General features: G+C 40.1%; 1 protein-coding gene across 1 annotated transcript; it reads left to right on the top strand.

The window, feature by feature from the left end:
* The first annotated feature begins 1,671 nt into the window (after window positions 1-1,671).
* LOC116316710 lies at window positions 1,672-25,713 on the top strand. Its single transcript, XM_039607202.1, has 17 exons — window positions 1,672-1,728; window positions 8,912-9,367; window positions 10,520-10,981; window positions 11,452-11,898; window positions 13,047-13,508; window positions 13,979-14,425; window positions 18,298-18,747; window positions 19,867-20,301; window positions 21,428-21,883; window positions 21,968-22,231; window positions 22,347-22,601; window positions 22,686-22,934; window positions 23,071-23,328; window positions 24,235-24,537; window positions 24,638-24,907; window positions 25,028-25,111; window positions 25,258-25,713. Exons 2-17 carry the CDS (start codon window positions 9,090-9,092, stop codon window positions 25,322-25,324), a joined length of 5,187 nt encoding a protein of 1,728 aa, XP_039463136.1. The 5' UTR covers window positions 1,672-1,728; window positions 8,912-9,089; the 3' UTR covers window positions 25,325-25,713.
* Window positions 25,714-26,084: the final 371 nt, after the last annotated feature.

The following is a 26,084-nucleotide window of genomic DNA, read 5'->3' as shown; positions in this document are numbered from 1 at the left end:
CAAAACAAAGCTTTGGTCAAATTGTTGTTGTGATTTTGGATGGACCAAAACATGATAGGTCAGAGGTATTCTGTTGGATGTCACATGAGGCCGGGCAACCTAATTAACAAGATGAATATCCCAGAATTATCATTGTATTCAATTATTAAATGAAAAAAAACAACACTTAATAACAAACACTAAACTAAAACAGGCAAACAATTTGGATCTAATAAAACCTAAGCTGAGCAGAAAAAAATGGGAAAACTTTGAAATGATTACAGAAGTAAGAATACTTTTTCAAATTCAGTGGAACACTAACTATCTGTTGATAGATGAAAAATGTTGTGGCAGCAGTGCCGCAGCAGGGAAGGTGGATGCATCTGTAACACCATCGCAATTACGCCTCGCCAGCTTAAGAGTGGTGTAGGGTCCTGTCATGGTGTTGTTGTTGATGTGTGTGGCTGGCAGCAGCAGAGTTGCAGCCCATTGTAAGTGTACAGCAACTGTGTGTGGAAAAAGTAGTTGAATAAAGATGCAACAAACCATGAATGTACACCTGGGTCTGCCGTGGTCATTTACACATGTTAATGTAACTAAAGAAGAGATGGAGCAAGAATCCCAACACCTTATGTACAACATATAAATTGGGAATTCACTGCAATTTATACTTTAAACTGTCTTGAAGCTCTTCTAGCTTTAGCTGATAAAATGCTTTCTGCTGACTTTTAATTCAGTGGCCAAACTAAGGGTAACCAAAAAGGGCAAAATGTAAACTAAAGTTCTGTGCATTAGTCATTAGGCTGTACATGTTAACAGCACACTTGATGAACCGGTTGCAGAGTTGTCTATGTAGACTCTTGCAGTTGTTGCGATCTGATTACTTGTCAATTAATATGAAGCTCTTCAATGAATTTCCAATTGTAGGACTGACTTCTTATCATGGCAGCTGTGGACCATTTGTCTTCTCAGTGAGGTGGAGGTGGATTACATCAGCTTACTTTGCTTTGCTGAAAACCAGCTGCACCTTTCAGTAAACAGTCAAACACAACTCTATGACCGAGCTGGAAAAGTTCTGCAGAAAAGTGCTGAGAAGGTTAAAGTCTGCCTCCACTGGGATCACAGAAGTTCTGTTTACCAATCTGTCAGCAAGTTTCTCTTACTGTGTTTACCCAACATCCACTCACTCAGGTATACTGCTTGTATGCATATTAATCTATTTATAACCTCATACATGTTTCATCTGACTTTACCTTCAAATGTGTCATGCTTACAGAAATTATGCCACTGAATTAAAATACTGACTTTAAATATTTATAAATAACATCTTGGAATCTACAGTTTCTTTCAGTCATCAAAAAATCTCTCAGATCAAAATAAATTCTTGATGAATCTCATCATCGGAGCAGCAGAGAGAGAACAGCAGACAGGAGAGAAGATACTGCAGCTGTTATCATCAGTGTGCAGATACAAAAACAGTCCTCTGACAGAGAAATGGTGTGACTTCCTCATGGACTTGTACTCTTATGAGACCAAAACAGGCTTGAGTGTCCTTCCATCATTACAGTCAGTTTTCCAGTCAGCTCCTGCAGTCTGGTCCATAAACCTCTCAGAGAGAAAGACCTCCATCCTCCTGGAAGTGCTGAGACTCCAACCAGAGAAGAAACAAGTGGAGCTGACAGGCTGCTCACATGAAGAGAGTGAAGTGAGGAGTTTCCTGCAGTGTCTGCCTTATATCTCACAGCTCAGGTAAATGAAATCTTCTTCACATGATTGTATCAGGAAGTATTGGAATTTAAATAAAAAACATTTTGACAAATTTTATTTTATATTTACAATTTGAAATGTTAAATATTCTGGTGATCTTCCTTTTTCATCAGTTTTATATTTGAATTGTGAGGATTCAACAAGAATGAATCATGTTTCAGTTTTGTTTTTGCTGCTGTTATATTTGATCGACTCTTTCAGTTTCTTGTTGTCATTAAACTGAAAATCATTTTAAATGACAGGAAACAGATTTTCACAGTTAGCTGTGTTTGACTGCAGTGAACTTTACTGAGCATGATGATCATGTTAGCAGCTCTACAGTGAGCAACAAGTGAAGACTTCAGACAGCAGAGAGTCTTCATCACTTTGTGTCTCCACCTGCAGATGTAGAACAAGTGTGATTTCCACGTGTGTGATGTGAGCAGCAGGTGAAGCTGCTGTTGTACAAGATATGAAGTGTAGATGTTGTTGTTCCACTCTGTGTGTTTCTATATTGTTGATATTTAGTGTTTTACTGCTAACACTTTATAATAGCTACACACACTTAAGCATTGATGAGGTATTAGTTAATACTGATTTCATCATTTACAAAGCATTACTCCTCCTTAGTATGTCATTCATAAACATGGATATAAAAGTATTGCTTAATAAGCTCATATAAAACATGTTTAATGTAGAGCTGGGCGATATAAGATTTTTTCATATCACGATATGTTTTTTTCATTTCAGGCGATAACGATATATATCACGATATAAGCCAAATAACTATATTTGTAAGATTTAAATGTGCCGTTGCTCACAAGTAAAATGTGAAATAATCAGCAGCTTGTTTTGATTTAAATATTTATTTCCCATAATAAGTTCAACAGGGCAGATGTACTTAAGGAACATGAGACTTTTTCAGATAAATAAAGGCAAATATTGCAAACTACACAAAACGCAGCCGCTAAAGCGTTTAAGTTTCAAAATAGAACAAACAAAACAGACTACTAAATTGTCAATTCCACTTAGAAACAAAATATTAATTCTAAAAATACATCTTAGTTTGTTTTGCAGAAGAACAGACAAAATTGACTAACTTTTGTCAATATCAAATAAACTGAGAACTAAAAGGAAATTCTCAATCTCTCCTTGTTGTATAGCTTAGCTTTTCAAACAGTTTTAACAGTTACTTTAGTCTGACAAAAGCCGAATGACGAATTAGCGCTTTCAGTTCAAATTGATCAACAAATCGATTTACTCTGCCTTACAGAAACCTGGTTGCAGCAGGATGATTATGTTAGTTTAAATGAATCAGCACCCCCGAGTCATTCTAACTACCAGAAACCTCGAAGCACAGGCTGAGGGGGCGGTGTGGCAGCAATTTTTCACACCAGCCTATTAATTAACGAAAGACCAAGACAGACTTTTAATTCATTTGAAAGCCTGATGCTTAGCCTCGTCCACCCCAGCTGTAAAACTCAGAAACCAGTCTTACTTGTTATCATATATTGTCCACCTGGGCCTTACACAGAGTTTCTCTCTGATTTCTCAGACTTTTTATCTGATTTAGTGCTCAGCTCAGATAAAATAATTATTGTGGGTGATTTTAACATCCATGTAGATGCTAAAATGACAGCCTCAACATGGCATTTAATCTGTTATTAGACTCAATTGGCTTCTCTCAAAATGTAAAAGAACCCACCCACCACTTTAATCACACTCTAGATCTTGTTTTAACATATGGCATAGAAACTGAACATTTAACAGTGTTTCCTGAAAACCCTCTGCTGTCTGATCATTTCCTGATAACATTTACATTTACAATAATTGATTACACAGCAGTGGAGAGTAGACTTTATCACAGTAGATGTCTTTCTGAAAGAGCTGTAACTAAGTTTAAGAATATAATCCACCCACTGTTATCATCTTCAATGCCCTGTACCAACATAGAGCAGAGCAGCTACCTGAACGCTACTCCAACAGAGGTCGATTATCTTGTTAATAATTTTACCTTCTCACTACGTACGACTCTGGATACTGTAGCTCCTGTGAAAACTAAGGTCTCAAATCCGAGTACCTGACTCCGTGGTATAATTCTCAAACACGTAGCCTAAAGCAGATAACTCGTAAGCTGGAGAGGAAATGGCGTGTCACAAATTTAGAGGATCATCATTTAGCCTGGAGAAATAGTTTGCTGCTTTATAAGAAAGCCCTCCATAAAAGCCAGAACATCTTACTATTCATCACTGATTGAAGAAAATAAGAACCCCAGGTTTCTCTTCAGCACTGTAGCCAGGCTGACAAAAAGTCAGAGCTCTACTGAGCCAACAATCCCTTTAACGCTAACTAGTAATGATTTCATGAACTTCTTCACAAATAAAATTCTTATCATTAGAGAAAAAATTACCAATAATCATCCCACAGATGTAATATTATCTACAGCTACTCTTAGTACCATCGATGTTAAGTTAGACTCTTTTCTCCAATTGATCTTTCTGAGTTAACTTCAATAATTACTTCCTCCAAACCATCAACGTGTCTTTTAGACCCCATTCCTACAAAACTGCTCAAAGAAGTCCTGCCATTAATTAATTCTTCGATCTTAAATATGATCAACCTATCTCTAATAATCGGCTATGTACCACAGGCCTTCAAGGTGGCTGTAGTTAAACCTTTACTCAAAAAGCCATCTCTAGACCCAGCTGTCTTAGCTAATTATAGGCCAATCTCCAACCTTCCTTTCATATCAAAAATCCTTGAAAGAGTAGTTGTCAAACAGCTAACAGATCATCTGCAGAGGAATGGCTTATTTGAAGAGTTTCAGTCAGGTTTCAGAGCTCATCACAGCACAGAAACAGCTTTAGTGAAGGTTACAAATGATCTTCTTATGGCCTATGACAGTGGACTCATCTCTGTGCTTGTCCTGCTAGACCTTAGTGCTGCGTTTGATACTGTTGACCATAATATCCTATTAGAGCGATTAGAACATGCTGTAGGTATTAAAGGTACTGTACTGCAGTGGTTTGTATCATATCTATCTAATAGACTCCAATTTGTGCATGTAAATGGAGAGTCCTCTTCACACACTAAGGTCAATTATGGTGTTGCACAGGGTTCAGTGCTAGGACCAATTCTATTTACATTATACATGCTTCCCTTAGGCAGCATCATTAGAAGACATAGCATAAATTTTCACTGCTATGCAGATGACACGCAGCTCTATCTATCCATGAAGCCAGGTAACACACACCAATTAGTTAAACTGCAGGAATGTCTTAAAGACATAAAGAGCTGGATGGCCGCTAACTTTCTGCTTCTTAATTCAGATAAAACTGAGGTTATTGTACTCGGCCCTGAAAACCTTAGAAATATGGTATCTAACCAGATTCTGACTCTGGATGGCATTACCTTGGCCTCCAGTAATGCTGTGAGGAACCTTGGAGTCATTTTTGACCAGGACATGTCCTTCAATGCACATATTAAACAAATATGTAAGACTGCTTTCTTCCATTTGCGCAACATCTCTAAAATTAGAAATATCCTGTCTCAGAGTGACGCCTAAAAACTAGTTCATGCATTCATTACTTCCAGGCTGGACTACTGTAATTCTTTATTATCAGGATGTCCTAAAAACTCGCTGAAAAGTCTTCAGCTAATCCAAAATGCTGCAGCAAGAGTCCTGACAGGGACTAGAAAGAGAGAGCATATTTCTCCTGTTTTGGCTTCCCTTCATTGGCTTCCTGTTAAATCCAGAATTGAATTCAAAATCCTGCTCCTCACATACAAGGTCTTAAATAATCAGGCCCCATCTTATCTTAATGACCTTGTAGTACCATATCACCCTATTAGAGGACTTCGCTCTCGCACTGCAGGCCTACTTGCTGTTCCTAGAGTATTTAAAAGTAGAATGGGAGGCAGAGCCTTCAGTTTTCAGGCCCCTCTTCTGTGGAACCAACTTCCAGTTTGGATTCGGGAGACAGACACTATCTCTACTTTCAAGATTAGGCTTAAAACTTTCCTTTTGCTAAAGCATATAGTTAGGGCTGGACCAGGTGACCCTGAATCCTCCCTTAGTTATGCTGCAATAGACGTAGGCTGCCGGGGATTCCCATGATGCATTGAGTTTTTCCTTTCCAGTCACCTTTCTCACTCAGTATGTGTTAATAGACCTCTCTGCATTGAATCATATCTGTTATTAACCTCTGTCTCTCTTCCACAGCATGTCTTTATCCTGTTTTCCTTCTTTCACCCCAACCGGTCGCAGCAGATGGCCCCGCCCCTCCCTGAGCCTGGTTCTGCCGGAGGTTTCTTCCTGTTAAAAGGGAACTTTTCCTCCCCACTGTCACCAAAGTGCTTGCTCATAGGGGGTCATATGATTGTTGGGTTTTTCTCTGTACCTATGAAGCGCCTTGAGGTGACTTTTGTTGTGATTTGCCGCTATATAAATAAAATTGAATTGAATTGAATTGAATTCAGTCAGAGATTGAGCATGCACCGGTTTATTGTATTTCCAGACTTGCTTTCGGCACAATTTACAGTGCGCGCTACTCTGTTTTTTGTCAGACTTGAAATAGCCGAAATACCTTCACACTACGGAACTTCTATGGCCCTTCCGTTCGACAGTCTCTCCGGCATTGGAACCATCATCTGTTTTCTCTTCAGCAACCTTCGCTCACGCTCTCGGTTGATTTTTCTCTAGTTGGCACACTCATTTCCTCCATTACCCGGGCGGCACGGCTGGCTGCTTCCCAAACAAATACACATGTGCGCCTTGGCACTTGTGCTGTACGTAACAAGTCACGTGACGTGACGCTGCAGCTGTGATTATTTCGGCTCTGCGCTACTTAATTTGGATTGGCTGATCTTCTTTTTTTTTTTAAGAGGACAAGAGAGATGAGGCCTATCACAATAGTTTAATTTTTCTATCGAGAAAAAGTTATTTCGCAATACATATCGTTATCGTTCTATCGCCCAGCTCTAGTTTAATGACAGCAGTTTGATACTTTTTCAATGATGGATTAAGAATCTAAAGTTTTACATGTATCACAGATATTCCTGGTTAATTCAGGCAGTTACTGGTTGTTAGTGAAGTATCTTGTGTGAGCTGGTCTAAAGTGAGGCCCATCCATGCCTCACAAAGCATTTATCAAATAAAGTGAAAGGTCAGCAGGACCTGGAGACTCCAACCAGTCTCAGCTGTCTTCATGACAGAAAAAGGAAAAAGCACAAAGTGATACAGAACATACAAATATTGATCACAAGATGCAAACATAACTCACTGAAGGTTTGCAGAATATTAAATGTGAGCAGGACCAGAGTCTGAGTTTGTTTGAGGGTTTAAGAGAGAAAGAGACTCACTGAGCAGCTGCAGCCACAGAGAACTTTAACTTCAATGTATCGAAACTTCTTCTTTAAAATCAAATATGAATGAAGTGATCAGAAAACACTAGTGAATATTTCACAGAGCGTCACAGACAAGTGTAAACAGCACAAACACAGTGTTGATGTTGAAGTGATCAAAGCTACTTTAGGCTGCTCCCTCATCACAAGGAGTCACCTGATGATGCAGGAAAATGTCTCTGGGATGTTGAAGAGTTTGGAAGTTCTTTAGTTGGTTCCTCAGGTTCAACTTTCCTCTGGTTTGTAGTCAGTTAGTTTTAGTAAACAGGTCAGCGTCCAGTCAGGTTCACTTCCAAAGAGCTCCTGAATGAAACACATCAGTTAAGCTGTTTGGTGCTGTGCTTTCACACAGGTGAACTCAGGTGGATGATGAAAGAAAAGGGCGTGGCCTCCTCGTGTGTCACAGTGAAAACTTAGAGCAGCTGCTCAGGCTAAGGAGGTGATCAGGTTCAGAGGTGGCTCGCCATCTCCTTCATCATGGAGAATCCAAAGCAAACAGCATTTCCTGTAACATCAAACATTAGCCTGTATAACACAGAGATGTTACTGCATTCAATCAATAAATACCAGGATTCAGTGACCATAACCAATATAACTCTCAACATACTCAGAAATACATGAATTAGTACAACACTGTATCACAGCTGTTCTCACACAGAGTATTCTACCTTTTTACAGCGCAGGAAATAATTATTTGATCCTCTTCTCAATTTATAAGTTTGCTGACTTACAAAGAAATAAACAGTCTCTGATTTTTATCACAGTTTCATTTTACTGAAGATAGAAAATCAACCAAAGATCCAGATTAAACACTAGTGGTGCAACGGATCAAAATCTCACGGTTTGGATCGGATCACGGTTTTAAGTCACGGATCGGATCAATTTTCGGATCAGCGAAAAAAAAAACTAAAAATTAACATTTACTTATTAAAGTATTTTTGCCTGTTAAAAACATTCAACTCAAGACTCATTCCATGCAATTATATAAAACAAATTATGGTACAATATAGGGCAGTATAGGGCTTTCTATCTACCACTCAATGCAATTCAATTCAATTTTATTTATAAAGCGCCAAATCACAACAACAGCTTTATATTGTAAGGTAGACCCTACAGTAATACATACCGCTCATTATATCGCACTCCGCTGTGATATAATGAGCTGTCACGGTCATGTAGCTTTCCGTTGCCCTGGAGGTCCACCCATTAGTAGTTAGGGCAACAGAAGATGCCTGGGACAGTTCAGCCATAACTTTAAACTTTTCCTGCTCATTAATGCTTGGAACGATCTTGCCACTAAAGTGGACGCACAATGGGATATCATAGCATGGCTCAAGCACGTTCATCACAGTTTAAACCCCTCGTTTTGCACAACAGAATACGGCCTCCCGTCTGCAGCTAAATACCCCAATAGCTTTTGTAATAACTTTAGCCCGGTCGGATTGGGCAGCAAAGTCCGGCTTAAATACCGCAAACTCCTCTGCTCCTCCACTTGGACCGCTACCGCTGGCCATAACTATGGCTTACCACGCGCACTATACACGTACTTTTTTTTCCCTTCTTTTTCGAATCTTCGGATCACGTGCGTGCCGAACCGTGGAGTGGGATCGGTTCGGATTACGGATAAACCATGATCTGTTGCAACACTATTAAACACACAAACATTACAAAGTGATTTGTGTGTCACTGAGTGAAATAAGTATTTGATCCATCAGTAGTGTTTGGTTGTTTTTATGCAGCTGAGATGAAATCATCACTAAATGTTTCCTTCTTATTGTTCCAGTGTTGATACAAAGACATCAGATGAAGACAGAACAAAGTTCTTTGTGAATCTGTTCTGTGCAGCAGCAGAGAGAGAACAGCAGACAGGAGAGAAGATACTGGAGCTGTTATCATCAGTGTGCACATATCAAACATTCCCTTTTAATGAGAGATGCAAGGATGATGACGATGACCATGATATGAAGAAACGTCAGTGTGATCTCCTCCTGGATCTGTACTCCAAAGTGAAGGACTGTGAGGCTAAAACAGGCTTGAGTGTCCTTCCATCATTACAGTCAGTTTTCCAGTCAGCTCCTGCAGTCTGGTTCATAAACCTCTCAGAGAGAAAGACCTCCATCCTTCTGGAAGTGCTGAAACTCCAACCAGAGAAGAAACAAGTGGAGCTGACACAGTACACTCATAAAAAGAGTAAAATTAGGAGTTTCCTGCAGTGTCTGCCTTATATCTCACAGCTCAGGTAAATGAAATCTTCTTCACATGAGTCAAATATCTGTAAGAAAAGATGTGCTGTGAAAAGAAGTGATGGAAATATTTGAAGCTCCTTAAATGGTAAAGTGATGATTTTGTGTTGTGCTATTTGTTTGTCATCAGCATCATATTTGTGACTTTATCTACATGGATCATATTGTAAATGTATTCAGACTCTGTCATATTTCAGAGGGAAACGTGCTCAGTACACCACTGTGTTTCACTGACTTGTTCAGCTGTTTGTTGCTATGAAGTTTCATATTTTCTATAAATCTCAGATGAAACAGGATCTAAAATAAGAAGTTCTCATCAGAAAGGTTGAATTTGATTTAGATCTGATAGATGTAGAAATGAATTGATTTCATGTTAAATTCAATAAGTTGATGTAAGTTGTGTGAATGAAGGTGAGCATGTGACTGAGCTCATGCAGCAGAGAGGAGAGTGTTGGAGTGCACACATGTGTTTGATGGAAACTTGTTTGACCTGCAGCAGAATCATGAAATGATGTGAAGAAGAAGAAGAACGTAGCTCAGTGCTGACAAGTCAGTCCTGTTTAAAGCTGCTCTTAAAACAACAACAACGTGACATCAAATGTTTAAAGTCAAAGTTCAAACTGTTTGTGGCTTTTGGAAAATGAGAGCAGCTTCAAAATCAAAGCAGCTGTGAACCATCTCTATGCTGCAGTGATACAGCCAGAAACATCCTTTACACCTGAATCCATCATCGCCATGGAAACAACATGAAAGCAAACTCAATGAGTCCTTCAGTGAGTAACTCAGTAAATGAATGAGTTACATGAAGCTGCACTTTATTTCCTGACTTTGTTGAACTTTACTGAGCATGATGATGATGATGATGATGGTAGCAGCTCTATAGTGAGCAGCAGATGAAGATTTCAGACAGCAGAGAGTCGTCATCACTTTGTGTGTCCACCTGCAGATGTAGCAGATGTGTTAGAGCAGGATGAGTGTTTGTGTTGTAAGAATGTAAAACAGTGTTCAGCTGCTGTGATGGAAGATGTGTTTAACATGGAGCTTCATTATGTACAGGAAGGACAAGATGGAGTCCATCAGTAGTGTGTGGTTGTTTTTATGCAGCTCACATCAAATCATCACTAAATGTTTCCTTCTTATTGTTCCAGTGTTTATTTTGAGGATCCAGATGAAGAAATCAGGTTCTTTGTGAATCTGTTCTGTGCAGCAGCAGAGAGAGAACAGCAGACAGGAGAGACGATACTGGAGCTGTTATCATCAGTGTGCACATATCAAACATTCCCTGTTAATGAGAAAGACATGGATGATGACAATGACGATGACGACGATGATATGAAGAAACGTCAGTGTGATCACCTCCTTGATCTGTACTCCAAAGTGAAAGACTGTGAGACTAAAACAGGCTTGAGTGTCCTTCCATCATTACAGTCAGTTTTCCAGTCAGCTCCTGCAGTCTGGTCCATAAACCTCTCAGAGAGAACGACCTCCATCCTCCTGGAAGTGCTGAAACTCCAACCAGAGAAGAAACAAGTGGAGCTGACACAGTACACTCATAAAAAGAGTAAAATTAGGAGTTTCCTGCAGTGTCTGCCTTATATCTCACAGCTCAGGTAAATGAAATGTTCTTCACATGATTAAATCTGCATAAGACAAGATGCTCCCTGAAATCAACAATAGAAAATGTTTCCATTTTCGAAGATAAAAGTGTGGAGTACACATAATTTATTATTTGAGTTATTTAACTGATTAGTAAGAACAGTCTAGCTCAGTAACAACAACACTGTCATGTTGTAATGCTGTAAAAAATAGTTTTTTAAAGTTTTGAAAACCACAAGTTAAAACCGATGTTGCTTTTTAGAATATCTCACCCTTTCACAATAAAAAAGCAAAAAAACAAATCTGTTCCGATAGAGCTGAACTAGCATCCTTTTCAGTTTACTGTAATAACACATGAAGATGTGCAGAATAAGTGTGATTTCCACGTGTGCGATCAACATATTTAAAACATCAGTAGTGTGTGATTGTTTTTATGCAGCTCAGTTAAAAATCATCACTAAATGTTTCCTTCTTATTGTTCCAGTGTTGATAGTTTGGGGCCACGTCTTCATGAAGCAGTCAGGTTCTTTGTGAATCTGTTCTGTGCAGCAGCAGAGAGAGAACAGCAGACAGGAGAGAAGATACTGGAGCTGTTATCATCAGTGTGCACATATCAAACATTCCCCTATGGGAACATAAACTTGAGTGATTATGGAAAAAAGTGTCAAAGTGACTTCCTGCTGGATCTGTACTCCAAAGTGAAGGACTGTGAGGCTAAAACAGGCTTGAGTGTCCTTCCATCATTACAGTCAGTTTTCCAGTCAGCTCCTGCAGTCTGGTTCATAAACCTCTCAGAGAGAACGACCTCCATCCTCCTGGAAGTGCTGAAACTCCAACCAGAGAAGAAACAAGTGGAGCTGACACAGTACACTCATAAAAAGAGTAAAATTAGGAGTTTCCTGCAGTGTCTGCCTTATATCTCACAGCTCAGGTAAATGAAATCTTCTTCACATGAGTCAAATATCTGTAAGAAAAGATGTGCTGTGAAAAGAAGTGATGGAAATATTTGAGGCTCCATAATTGTAAACTGATGATTTTGTCTTGTGCTATTTGTTTGTCATCAGCATCATATTTGTGACTTTATCTACATGGATCATATTGTAAATGTATTCAGACTCTGTCATATTTCAGAGGGAAACGTGCTCAGTACACCACTGTGTTTCACTGACTTGTTCAGCTGTTTGTTGCTATGAAGTTTCATATTTTCTATAAATCTCAGATGAAACAGGATCTAAAATAAGAAGTTCTCATCAGAAAGGTTGAATTTTATTTAGATCTGATAGATGTAGAAATGAATTGATTTCATGTTAAATTCAATAAGTTGATGTAAGTTGTGTGAATGAAGGTGAGCATGTGACTGAGCTCATGCAGCAGAGAGGAGAGTGTTGGAGTGCACACATGTGTTTGATGGAAACTTGTTTGACCTGCAGCAGAATCATGAAATGATGTGAAGAAGAAGAAGAACGTAGCTCAGTGCTGACAAGTCAGTCCTGTTTAAAGCTGCTCTTAAAACAACAACAACGTGACATCAAATGTTTAAAGTCAAAGTTCAAACTGTTTGTGGCTTTTGGAAAATGAGAGCAGCTTCAAAATCAAAGCAGCTGTGAACCATCTCTATGCTGCAGTGATACAGCCAGAAACATCCTTTACACCTGAATCCATCATCGCCATGGAAACAACATGAAAGCAAACTCAATGAGTCCTTCAGTGAGTAACTCAGTAAATGAATGAGTTACATGAAGCTGCACTTTATCTCCTGACTTTGTTGAACTTTACTGAGCATGATGATGATGATGATGGTAGCAGCTCTATAGTGAGCAGCAGATGAAGATTTCAGACAGCAGAGAGTCTTCATCACTTTGTGTGTCCACCTGCAGATGTAGCAGATGTGTTAGAGCAGGATGAGTGTTTGTGTTGTACGAGTGTAAAACAGTGCTCAGCTGCTCTGATGGAAGATGTGTTTAACATGGAGCTTCATTATGTACAGGAAGGACAAGATGGAGTCCATCAGTAGTGTGTGGTTGTTTTTATGCAGCTCACATCAAATCATCACTAAATGTTTCCTTCTTATTGTTCCAGTGTTTATTTTGAGGATCCAGATGAAGAAATCAGGTTCTTTGTGAATCTGTTCTGTGCAGCAGCAGAGAGAGAACAGCAGACAGGAGAGACGATACTGGAGCTGTTATCATCAGTGTGCACATATCAAACATTCCCTGTTAATGAGAAAGACATGGATGATGACAATGACGATGACGATGATGATATGAAGAAACGTCAGTGTGATCACCTCCTTGATCTGTACTCCAAAGTGAAGGACTGTGAGACTAAAACAGGCTTGAGTGTCCTTCCATCATTACAGTCAGTTTTCCAGTCAGCTCCTGCAGTCTGGTCCATAAACCTCTCAGAGAGAACGACCTCCATCCTCCTGGAAGTGCTGAAACTCCAACCAGAGAAGAAACAAGTGGAGCTGACACAGTACACTCATAAAAAGAGTAAAATTAGGAGTTTCCTGCAGTGTCTGCCTTATATCTCACAGCTCAGGTAAATGAAATGTTCTTCACATGATTAAATCTGCATAAGACAAGATGCTCCCTGAAATCAACAATAGAAAATGTTTCCATTTTCGAAGATAAAAGTGTGGAGTACACATAATTTATTATTTGAGTTATTTAACTGATTAGTAAGAACAGTCTAGCTCAGTAACAACAACACTGTCATGTTGTAATGCTGTAAAAAATAGTTTTTTAAAGTTTTGAAAACCACAAGTTAAAACTGGCGTCGCTTTTTAGAATATCTCACCCTTTCACAATAAAAAAGCAAAAAAACAAATCTGTTCCGATAGAGCTGAACTAGCATCCTTTTCAGTTTACTGTAATAACACATGAAGATGTGCAGAATAAGTGTGATTTCCACGTGTGCGATCAACATATTTAAAACATCAGTAGTGTGTGATTGTTTTTATGCAGCTCAGTTAAAAATCATCACTAAATGTTTCCTTCTTATTGTTCCAGTGTTGATAGTTTGGGGCCACGTCTTCATGAAGCAGTCAGGTTCTTTGTGAATCTGTTCTGTGCAGCAGCAGAGAGAGAACAGCAGACAGGAGAGAAGATACTGGAGCTGTTATCATCAGTGTGCCGATGTCACAATTTCCCCTATGTTAACACAAACTTGACTGATTATGGAAAGAAATGTCAGTCTGATTTCCTGCTGGATCTGTACTCCAAAGTGAAGGACTGTGAGTCTAAAACAGGCTTGAGTGTCCTTCCATCATTACAGTCAGTTTTCCAGTCAGCTCCTGCAGTCTGGTCCATAAACCTCTCAGAGAGAAAGACCTCCATCCTCCTGGAAGTGCTGAAACTCCAACCAGAGAAGAAACAAGTGGAGCTGACACAGTACACTCATAAAAAGAGTAAAATTAGGAGTTTCCTGCAGTGTCTGCCTTATATCTCACAGCTCAGGTAAATGAAATCTTCTTCACATGATTGTATCAGGAAATATTGGAATTTAAATAAAAGCATTTTGACAAATTTTATTTTATATTTAAAATTTGAAATGTTAAATATTCTGATGATCTTCCTTTTTCATCAGTTTTGTATTTGAATTGTGAGGATTCAACAAGAATGAATCATGTTTCAGTTTTGTTTTTGCTGCTGTTATATTTGATCGACTCTTTCAGTTTCTTGTTGTCATTAAACTGAAAATCATTTTAAATGAAAGGAGACAGATTTTCACAGTTAGCTGTGTTTGACTGCAGTGAACTTTACTGAGCATGATGATCATGTTAGCAGCTCTACAGTGAGCAACAAGTGAAGACTTCAGACAGCAGAGAGTCTTCATCACTTTGTGTCTCCACCTGCAGATGTAGAATAAGTGTGATTTCCACATGTGTGATGTGAACAGCAGGTGAAGCTGCTGTTCTACAAGATATGAAGTGTAGATGTTGTTGTTCCACTCTGTGTGTTTCTATATTGTTGATATTTAGTGTTTTACTGCTAACACTTTATAATAGCTACACACACTTAAGCATTGATGAGGTATTAGTTAATACTGATTTCATCATTTACAAAGCATTACTCCTCCTTAGTATGTCATTCATAAACATGGATATAAAAGTATTGCTTAATAAGCTCATATAAAACATGTTTAATGACAGCAGTTTGATACTTTTTCAATGATGGATTAAGAATCTAAAGTTTTACATGTATCACAGATATTCCTGGTTAATTCAGGCAGTTAGGCTGCTCCCTCATCACAAGGAGTCACCTGATAATGCAGGAAAGTGTCTCTGGGATGTTGAAGAGTTTGGAAGTTCTTTAGTTGGTTCCTCAGGTTCAACTTTCCTCTGGTTTGTAGTCAGTTAGTTTTAGTAAACAGGTCAGCGTCCAGTCAGGTTCACTTCCAAAGAGCTCCTGAATGAAACACATCAGTTAAGCTGTTTGGTGCTGTGCTTTCACACAGGTGAACTCAGGTGGATGATGAAAGAAAAGGGCGTGGCCTCCTTGTGTGTCACAGTGAAAACTTAGAGCAGCTGCTCAGGCTAAGGAGGTGATCAGGTTCAGAGGTGGCTCGCCATCTCCTTCATCATGGAGAATCCAAAGCAAACAGCATTTCCTGTAACATCAAACATTAGCCTGTATAACACAGAGATGTTACTGCATTCAATCAATAAATACCAGGATTCAGTGACCATAACCAATATAACTCTCAACATACTCAGAAATACATGAATTAGTACAACACTGTATCACAGCTGTTCTCACACAGAGTATTCTACCTTTTTACAGCGCAGGAAATAATTATTTGATCCTCTTCTCAATTTATAAGTTTGCTGACTTACAAAGAAATAAACAGTCTCTGATTTTTATCACAGTTTCATTTTACTGAAGATAGAAAATCAACCAAAGATCCAGATTAAACACTAGTGGTGCAACGGATCAAAAATCTCACGGTTTGGATCGGATCACGGTTTTAAGTCACGGATCGGATCAATTTTCGGATCAGCGAAAAAAAAAACTAAAAAATTAACATTTACTTATTAAAGTATTTTTTGCCTGTTAAAAACATTCAACTCAAGACTCATTCCATGCAATTATATAAAAACAAATTATGGTACAATATAGGGCAGTATAGGGCTTTCTATCTACCACTCAATGCAATTCAATTCAATTTTATTTATAAAGCGCCAAATCACAACAACAGCTTTATATTGTAAGGTAGACCCTACAGTAATACATACCGCTCATTATATCGCACTCCGCTGTGATATAATGAGCTGTCACGGTCATGTAGCTCTCCGTTGCCCTGGAGGTCCACCCATTAGTAGTTAGGGCAACAGAAGATGCCTGGGACAGTTCAGCCATAACTTTAAACTTTTCCTGCTCATTAATGCTTGGAACGATCTTGCCACTAAAGTGGACGCACAATGGGATATCATAGCATGGCTCAAGCACGTTCATCATAGTTTAAACCCCTTGTCTAAAGAGCTTGGAAAGAAAAGCGTCTGGACTTCTTTGAGTTGCTTGAAGACGTTTCACCTCTCATCCGAGAAGCTTCTTCAGTTCTAGGGTCAAATGGTGGAGAGTCCCAGATATAAAACCCAGTGGGAGTTTCCCTTCAAAGAGGGACAAAAGGACCCCCTGATGATCCTCTACCTAATCACATTAGCCAAGGTGTGAAAGCAGGTGGGGGTCCTCATCAGCCAGGGTTTCGGGTGAGCTCATTGTGAAACCTGGCCCCACCCTATCATGTGATTTCCTGAGGTCAGATGGGCCAGGATGTGAGTGGGCGTTAAGGCGTCTGGGGAGGGTCTCAAAACTGGATTATAGATGGCAGACAGTTGGTGTCGTAAACCACCGCCTCTGTTCAAAGATGGTCGCTCACAGTAGACGTAAATGGCTTCTTTCACTCCTCTTTCAAACCATCTGTCCTCTCTGTCCAAAATGTGAACGTTGGCATCCTCGAAAGAGTGACTTTGTCCTTTAGATGCAGATGAACTGCTGAGTCTTGTCCTGTGGAGGTGGCTCTTCTATGTTGTGCCATGCGCTTGTGAAGTGGCTGTTTGGTCTCTCCAATGTAGAGGTCTGGGCATTCCTCGCTGCACTATACAGCATACACCACATTGTTAAGTTTGTGTTTAGGAGTTTTGTCTTTCGGGTGAACCAGTTTCTGTCTGAGTGTGTTGCTGGGTCTGAAGTACACTGGGATGTCGTGCTTGGAGAAAACTCTCCTGAGTTTCTCTGATACACCGGCTACATAGGGAATGGCAATGTTGTTGAGTTTGTCTTTCTTATCCTCCCTCGCTGGTGTCTGATCTTCTTTTCTGTGCATCTTTGCTGACTTTATAAACGCCCAATTAGGATAACCGCATGTTTTAAGTGCCTCTTTTACATGTGTGCGTTCCTTCTTTTTCCCTTCAGGCTTAGAGGGAACATGTTCTGCCCGGTGGTGTAGGGTCCTAATTACCCCAAGTTTGTGTTCCAGAGGGTGATGGGAGTCAAAGAGGAGGTACTGGTCCATGTGTGTGGGCTTCCGGTAAACTTCAATGTTGAGGTTGCCATCTATAATCCAGTTTTGGGATACCTTCCCAGACGCCTTAATGCCCAATCACATCCTGGGCCATCTGACCTCAGGAAATCACATGATAGGGTGGGGCCAGGTTTCACAATGAGCACACCTGAAACCCTGGCTGATTGTGACCCACACCCACTTTCACACCTTGGCTAATGTGATTAGGTAGAGGATCATCAGGGGATCCTTTGACCCTCTTTCGGGGGAAACTCACACTGGGTTTTATATCTGGGACTTCCCACCATTTGACCCTTAGAACTGAAGAAGCTTCTCGGATGAGAGGTGAAACGTCTTCAAGCAACTCAAAGAAGTCCAGACGCTTTTCTTTCCAAGCTCCTTAGACTACGATTACCTGGATGACTGAGAACCTTCACAGTCACAGACAGTTTAAACCCCTTGTTTTGCACAATGGAATACGGCCTCCCGTCTGCAGCTAAACACCCCAATACCGCAAACTCCTCTGCTCCTCCACTTGGACCGCTACCGCTGGCCATAACTATGGCTTACCACGCGCACTATACACATACTTTTTTTTTCCTTCTTTTTCGAATCTTCGGATCACGTGCGTGCCGAACCGTGGAGTGGGATCGGTTCGGATTACGGATAAACCGTGATCCATTGCAACACTATTAAACACACAAACATTACAAAGTGATTTGTGTGTCACTCAGTGAAACAAGTATTTGATCCATCAGTAGTGTTTGGTTGTTTTTATGCAGCTGAGATGAAATCATCACTAAATGTTTCCTTCTTATTGTTCCAGTGTTGATACAAAGACATCAGATGAAGACAGAACAAAGTTCTTTGTGAATCTGTTCTGTGCAGCAGCAGAGAGAGAACAGCAGACAGGAGAGAAGATACTGGAGCTGTTATCATCAGTGTGCACATATCAAACATTCCCTTTTAATGAGAGATGCAAGGATGATGATGATGATATGAAGAAACGTCAGTGTGATCACCTCCTGGATCTGTACTCCAAAGTGAAGGACTGTGAGGCTAAAACTGGCTTGAGTGTCCTTCCATCATTACAGTCAGTTTTCCAGTCAGCTCCTGCAGTCTGGTTCATAAACCTCTCAGAGAGAAAGACCTCCATCCTCCTGGAAGTGCTGAAACTCCAACCAGAGAAGAAACAAGTGGAGCTGACACAGTACACTCATAAAAAGAGTAAAATTAGGAGTTTCCTGCAGTGTCTGCCTTATATCTCACAGCTCAGGTAAATGAAATCTTCTTCACATGAGTCAAATATCTGTAAGAAAAGATGTGCTGTGAAAAGAAGTGATGGAAATATTTGAGCTCCATAAATTGTAAAGTAATGATTTTGTCTTGTGCTATTTGTTTGTCATCAGCATCATATTTGTGACCTTATCTACATGGATCATATTGTAAATATATTCAGACTCTGTCATATTTCAGAGGGAAACGTGCTCAGTACACCACTGTGTTTCACTGACTTGTTCAGCTGTTTGTTGCTATGAAGTTTCATGTTTTCTATAAATCTCAGATGAAACAGGACAACAGGATCTAAAATAAGAAGTTCTCATCAGAAAGGTTGAATTATATTTAGATCTGATAGATGTAGGAATGAATTGATTTCATGTTAAATTCAATAAACTGATGTAAGTTGTGTGAATGAAGGTGAGCATGTGACTGAGCTCATGCAGCAGAGAGGAGAGTGTTGGAGTGCACACATGTGTTTGATGGAAACTTGCATGTTTGACCTGCAGCAGAATCATGAAATGATGTGAAGAAGAAGAAGAACGTAGCTCAGTGCTGACAAGTCAGTCCTGTTTAAAGCTGCTCTTAAAACAACAACAACGTGACATCAAATGTTTAAAGTCAAAGTTCAAACTGTTTGTGGCTTTTTGAAAATGAGAGCAGCTTCAAAATCAAAGCAGCTGTGAACCATCTCTATGCTGCAGTGATACAGCCAGAAACATCCTTTACAAACTCAATGAGTCTTTCAGTGAGTAACTCAGTAAATGAATGAGTTACATGAAGCTGCACTTTATCTCCTGACTTTGTCGAACTTTACTGAGCATGATGATGATGATGGTAGCAGCTCTATAGTGAGCAGCAGATGAAGATTTCAGACAGCAGAGAGTCTTCATCACTTTGTGTGTCCACCTGCAGATGTAGCAGATGTGTTAGAGCAGGATGAGTGTTTGTGTTGTAAGAGTGTAAAACAGTGCTCAGCTGCTGTGATGGAAGATGTGTTTAACATGGAGCTTCATTATGTACAGGAAGGACAAGATGGAGTCCATCAGTAGTGTGTGGTTGTTTCTATGCAGCTCACATCAAATCATCACTAAATGTTTCCTTCTTATTGTTCCAGTGTTTATTTTGAGGATCCAGATGAAGAAATCAGGTTCTTTGTGAATCTGTTCTGTGCAGCAGCAGAGAGAGAACAGCAGACAGGAGAGACGATACTGGAGCTGTTATCATCAGTGTGCACATTTAACATGTTCCCTTTTGATGGCTATGATGATGATTTGGACAAATATCGGTGTGATCTCCTCCTGGATATGTGCTCTGATGTGAAGGACTGTGAGACTAAAACAGGCTTGAGTGTCCTTCCATCATTACAGTCAGTTTTCCAGTCAGCTCCTGCAGTCTGGTTCATAAACCTCTCAGAGAGAAAGACCTCCATCCTCCTGGAAGTGCTGAAACTCCAACCAGAGAAGAAACAAGTGGAGCTGACACAGTACACTCATAAAAAGAGTAAAATTAGGAGTTTCCTGCAGTGTCTGCCTTATATCTCACAGCTCAGGTAAATGAAATCTTCTTCACATGAGTCAAATATCTGTAAGAAAAGATGTGCTGTGAAAAGAAGTGATGGAAATATTTGAGGCTCCATAATTGTAAACTGATGATTTTGTCTTGTGCTATTTGTTTGTCATCAGCATCATATTTGTGACTTTATCTACATGGATCATATTGTAAATGTATTCAGACTCTGTCATATTTCAGAGGGAAACGTGCTCAGTACACCACTGTGTTTCACTGACTTGTTCAGCTGTTTGTTGCTGTGAAGTTTCATATTTTCTATAAATCTCAGATGAAACAGGATCTAAAATAAAGAAGTTCTCATCAGAAAGGTTAGATTTGATTTAGATTTGATAGATTTAGAAATGAATTGATTTCATGTTAAATTCAATAAGCTGATGTAAGTTGTGTGACTGATTTCATGCAGCAGAGAGGAGAGTGTTGGAGTGCACACATGTGTTTGATGGAAACTTGCATGTTTGACCTGCAGCAGAATCATGAAATGATGTGAAGAAGAAGAAGAACGTAGCTCAGTGCTGACAAGTCAGTCCTGTTTAAAGCTGCTCTTAAAACAACAACAACGTGACATCAAATGTTTAAAGTCAAAGTTCAAACTGTTTGTGGCTTTTGGAAAATGAGAGCAGCTTCAAAATCAAAGCAGCTGTGAACCATCTCTATGCTGCAGTGATACAGCCAGAAACATCCTTTACACCTGAATCCATCATCGCCATGGAAACAACATGAAAGCAAACTCAATGAGTCCTTCAGTGAGTAACTCAGTAAATGAATGAGTTACATGAAGCTGCACTTTATCTCCTGACTTTGTTGAACTTTACTGAGCGTGATGATGATGATGGTAGCAGCTCTATAGTGAGCAGCAGATGAAGATTTCAGACAGCAGAGAGTCTTCATCACTTTGTGTGTCCACCTGCAGATGTAGCAGATGTGTTAGAGCAGGATGAGTGTTTGTGTTGTACGAGTGTAAAACAGTGTTCAGCTGCTCTGATGGAAGATGTGTTTAACATGGAGCTTCATTATGTACAGGAAGGACAAGATGGAGTCCATCAGTAGTGTGTGGTTGTTTTTATGCAGCTCACATCAAATCATCACTAAATGTTTCCTTCTTATAGTTACAGTGTTTATCCTGATTGGACAGATCCATTTGAGGGCGCCAGGTTCTTTGTGAATCTGTTCTGTGCAGCAGCAGAGAGAGAACAGCAGACAGGAGAGACGATACTGGAGCTGTTATCATCAGTGTGCACATATCAAACATTCCCTGTTAATGACATTTTCATTAATGATTGTTATCGGTCTGATTTCCTGTTGGATCTGTACTGCCACGTGAAGGACTATGAGACTAAAACAGGCTTGAGTGTCCTCCCATCAATACAGTCAGTTTTCCAGTCAGCTCCTGCAGTCTGGTCCATAAACTTCATATACACCAACTTCTCCATCCTCCTAGAAGTACTGAAACTCCAATCAGAGAAGAAACAAGTGGAGCTGAGAGAATGGCCAGAAGAAGAAGAAGAAGAAGACAGTGTACTGAGGAGTTTCCTGCAGTGTCTGCCTTATATCTCACAGCTCAGGTAAATAAGGCAGATTTTAATTAATGTTTTCATTTACAGAATATTTTCAGCATGTTCTCTGATTTCATCTTCACTGTGTTTCAGCTGTGATCCAGACTTCTTCCAGAGTGTGTGTACATCCATGTCTGTAAGATCCAGAGAGGAGGCCCAGCAGCTGAAGTCTCTGCTGCAGCTCCTGGGGTTCCAGCTGCTGTTAACAGGAGAGTTACACAGGAAAAGCTGCTGGTCTGTGGGGAGAGTTCTCAAACTGTGCAGCTCTAAAGTGGATCTCATCCTCACACCCAGCAAGATGTCTGCCAGAGGAGCCGCTCTCCTCTTTAGACACACAACACAACTACACAGTCTGAGGCAGGAAGTGAAATCATGACTCTCTTGTTCCTATAAACCATTTATCTGCTGTCCACTTTGAATCTTTAGTTCTTGGTGTTCATCATTTCTGCTCTTTTGTCTCTTTGATCTTCAGGCTTTCCATCGACATGTCCTTGCTCCTGTGTCAGTGGGTAAGAAGAGGCAGAGTGGTCTGTCCGCTGGCTGTTGAAGAGCTTTCTCTTGTGCCTAAGAAAGCCCGACCATCACACAGAGTAATGTTGAGGGCTGTCAGTAGTTTGGCTTCCCTGCTGAGATACTGGACAGTCGCACGGTTAGACCTGACTGAGACCTGCATCCCTGCTCAGGGTCTCATTACACTGCTGCTCCATGATGGTCCTCTAACAGTCAAGTAAATGTCTTTCCTGAACATCACAGGCCAAATAACATGTAGATTTTTACTTTAAAGCTTATTTTATATTTATGATCTCTGCAGACTGAGTGAAGAGAGCTTCCAGCAGCTTCTGTGTCTCCTCCATGAAATCCAGGACAAGGACTTGACGTTGTCCTTCCTGAGTAAGGTTGGTGGAGACCTGACCTCCTGCTGTCTGAACTGGGAGCTTCTTCACTATCTGCTGCAGCAGTCGTCAGCTCAGACCATCACTGTGGACCTGAGGAAGAACTTCTTCTTACAGGAGGAAACCACACGTCTGCTTCCCTTTCTGGACAGGATTGTGTTTAAAAGGTGCTGAATGTAGTTTGATCTTTTACCAAACACAGTTTCTGCTGTTTAATCAGGAGGATTTGAAATGCTGTCTCATCTTAAATCAGCAGTTTATGGATCCTTTAAACAAAGTTGGAAATAAACTGTTTGTTTTCAGGCCCAGTCCCAGCTTTGTGATGAGCTCCATCAGAGAGCTCTACAGAGCTCATGACAGTCACGCTGTACCCAGTTTACTGAGGTCATTTGGTCATGTGATCAACCTGAGCAGCAGAGAGCTGGACTCAGTGGACTGTGCTGCTCTGATCTTCATCCTCAAACACGGAGACGGAGTTAAACTGAACCTCCTGTGGACCTCCATACCAGCAGAGGGAGTAGAGTCCATCCTCTTCATGCTGGACAAAGTTTCTCATCTCAGGTCAGATATTACAACTCGTTTCTCTGTGATGCACCTGTGTGAGTGCTGAACAACACACTGGACTTTATTCAGTCACTGTCATTGAGGACTCCATTTCTTTACCAATTTTTTTAAATAAATTTTATCATTATAACATACTTACAGTGCACTGCTTCATAAACTAACATTTGACTTTTACTGCGTGGAAAAGATTTTCTGAACAGCTGATCAAGAAACTAGAAGGAAACTTTTAAAGTCTTTAAAATAAAAAAAAACATGTTAACTACAGATAATAAAAGTTACACAGTAAAACTTTACTGTATCCACAAGTGGCAAATTGATCATTAATTAACTTTGCCTTCAAATAATAATGAATGATATTTACTAATCATTAGTAATTTTATAATTAAAACTATTACATGAATGTGTTGTTGGCTACTTTTATCAGTTGCTCAAACAATAAGCTGAAGGCTGGAATTCATAAGTCCGTCTCCAGACACATTTTAATTGGACCCATTAAAATAATCTGCAACACGCTCTGTTTCTGTGGTTTCCTGGACACAAAGGAGATTTTTACTCTTCATCACTGCTGACAAATGATGCCTTTAATCTGATTATATTGCAGTAAATTATGGACAACACAGTTAAACTGAGTCCTTTTCATTTAAAGCTGTTATCTGTTAACATCCACATGCACAATCAGCTTAAACAGTAAAACTGGGCTCAGTGTGACTTTGTCACTAATTTAATAACATGAGAGTGCATAAATCCAGCATCTAATTACAATAATGTATTTGGTGCTAGTTCATAGATGCTGTTCTCAAAATCCTTTAGTTTCAAAGATTTTAACACATTTTATTGAAGCTAGCAGTTTGTTCTCAGCATCTATAATTTTAGTTTTTCTGTCTCCATGTGTTTTCCTTGCAGTGTTGACAGGAACCAGCTGCTGAGGTTCATCCACTGCTGTGCTGCCTGTGACGTCCAGCAGGAGGCAGCGTCAGGCCTGCTGAGGACTCTGCAGCACAGCTTGGATCTGTCCTGCTCCTCCTGTGTGGAGCTACCAGAGGAGGATCAGCCTGAGCCTCTGAGTCTGACTGCTGATGACTGCAGGGCCGTCTCCACCATCCTGACACACAGCAGCCGGGACACACAGCTCGACCTGCGAGACTGTGAGGTGGAGGACAGCGTGCTGGACCTGCTGTTTCCTGTCCTCCACAGGGTCCGCCTCAGGTGGGAAAAACCACAGAAGAGTCTAAACCAGAGAGAAGCTCGTTCACACTGGTGTTGATGCATCCTGACAGTTTCTCTTTGCTCTGTTTGTCCTGTTTAGAGTCAGTAAAACTGTCCTCCTCCAGCTGCTGTCTCTGGTTCCTGTGAACAGTGAGAGGGACACAGTGAGGCGGGCGGTGTCCCTGTGTGGAGCCCTGGGTGGAGAGCTGGATCTCAGTCACAGCACGCTGGATCAGAGGGCCTGTGGGGCTTTGGTCCAGATGCTGGACTCGTGTGAAGGGCTGACAGAGCTGGACCTCAGTCACTGTCAGCTCACTGACCAGCTGCTGCTCCCTCTCATCACACATCTGCACAAAGTCCAAGTCCTGGAGTGAGTGTCACACACTGATCCTTCTCTGGGAGGCACCAATAACATCAACCTGTTCACACACACTACAATAATATAACGTGCAGCAAACAATTAGAGCCACTTGTTGTGTTTGTGTTACAGTCTGAGTCACAATCAGATCACTGATGCTTCGACTGATGTGTTACTGCAGCTGCTCTCCATCAACCCCTCCATCGACTGTGTGCGGTGAGCCAACATGAATCAGTCCCCATCAGTGAAGGAGTTTCTCCTCAGACTCTCAGAGGAATCATTCACAGTCTGAGCTCACATGGATTCATGTTGTTCTGAGTGAATGAGTGACGTCTGCTCTCTCTGCTTTGGTCTCTTTCTAGACTCTACAGCAACAACATCGTGCACAGAGCAGCCTTCAAGGAACACAAGCAGTTTGAGGTCTGGTGAAGAACTCATCACCATCATCATCATCATCATCATCATCAGGGACCCGTGGTTTTATGGTCTCATAATTGTTTCTTGCTAATCTGTAATGTACAACAGCAATAATGGTTCAGTAAGCTTTAATAGCTACTTTAGAATGTTTTATTTTGCTTTATTGTATTTCTTTATTATGTCATTATTAAAAATAGTATTTCTATAGAGACGAGCGCATCTCAGACTATTTCTGAAAGTTCTGCAGATTTTTGTTTTATGGAGCTCTGACTGAAGCTATGCAACAGTCATCCTAATGTTTACACATCAGATTGTTTTATCATGATTAAATTATTTTCAAATAGTGAAAAATAAAGTGATGCTGTAATAGTTACATTAAAGTTGTGAGTCTGCTTTGTTAATTTTTGCAATAACTGCACTGATTTTGTACTTCATGTGTCAGTCTAAACATAAAGATGTCGTAATGATTTTCACAGTAGTCATGTAATAATATTACAGTCAGGTGGCATGACAATAAAGATACCAGTGAGTGTCATTTCTTTATTTAAATGAACTAATGCAAGAAATAAAGGTGTGGTGCAAAAAATGATGCATATTTTGATTGTATAAAATACATGTGAAAATCAAATCAGTTTACAGACATCATTTTTAATCATGTAAATATACAAAATCTGATCTTGTCTGAAAAGAGTTTATAAAAATGTAAAACTTAAAGTCTTTCTTTAAAAATAGTGCACTAAAATTTCACACAACTCTTACATTTTTTGATATG

Source organism: Oreochromis aureus, linkage group 23 (assembly GCF_013358895.1).
Source record: "Oreochromis aureus strain Israel breed Guangdong linkage group 23, ZZ_aureus, whole genome shotgun sequence".
Taxonomy (NCBI): Eukaryota; Metazoa; Chordata; class Actinopteri; order Cichliformes; family Cichlidae; genus Oreochromis; species Oreochromis aureus.
The sequence above is the reverse complement of the archived record's forward strand: the minus strand, read 5'-3'. Positions and strand labels throughout refer to the sequence as shown.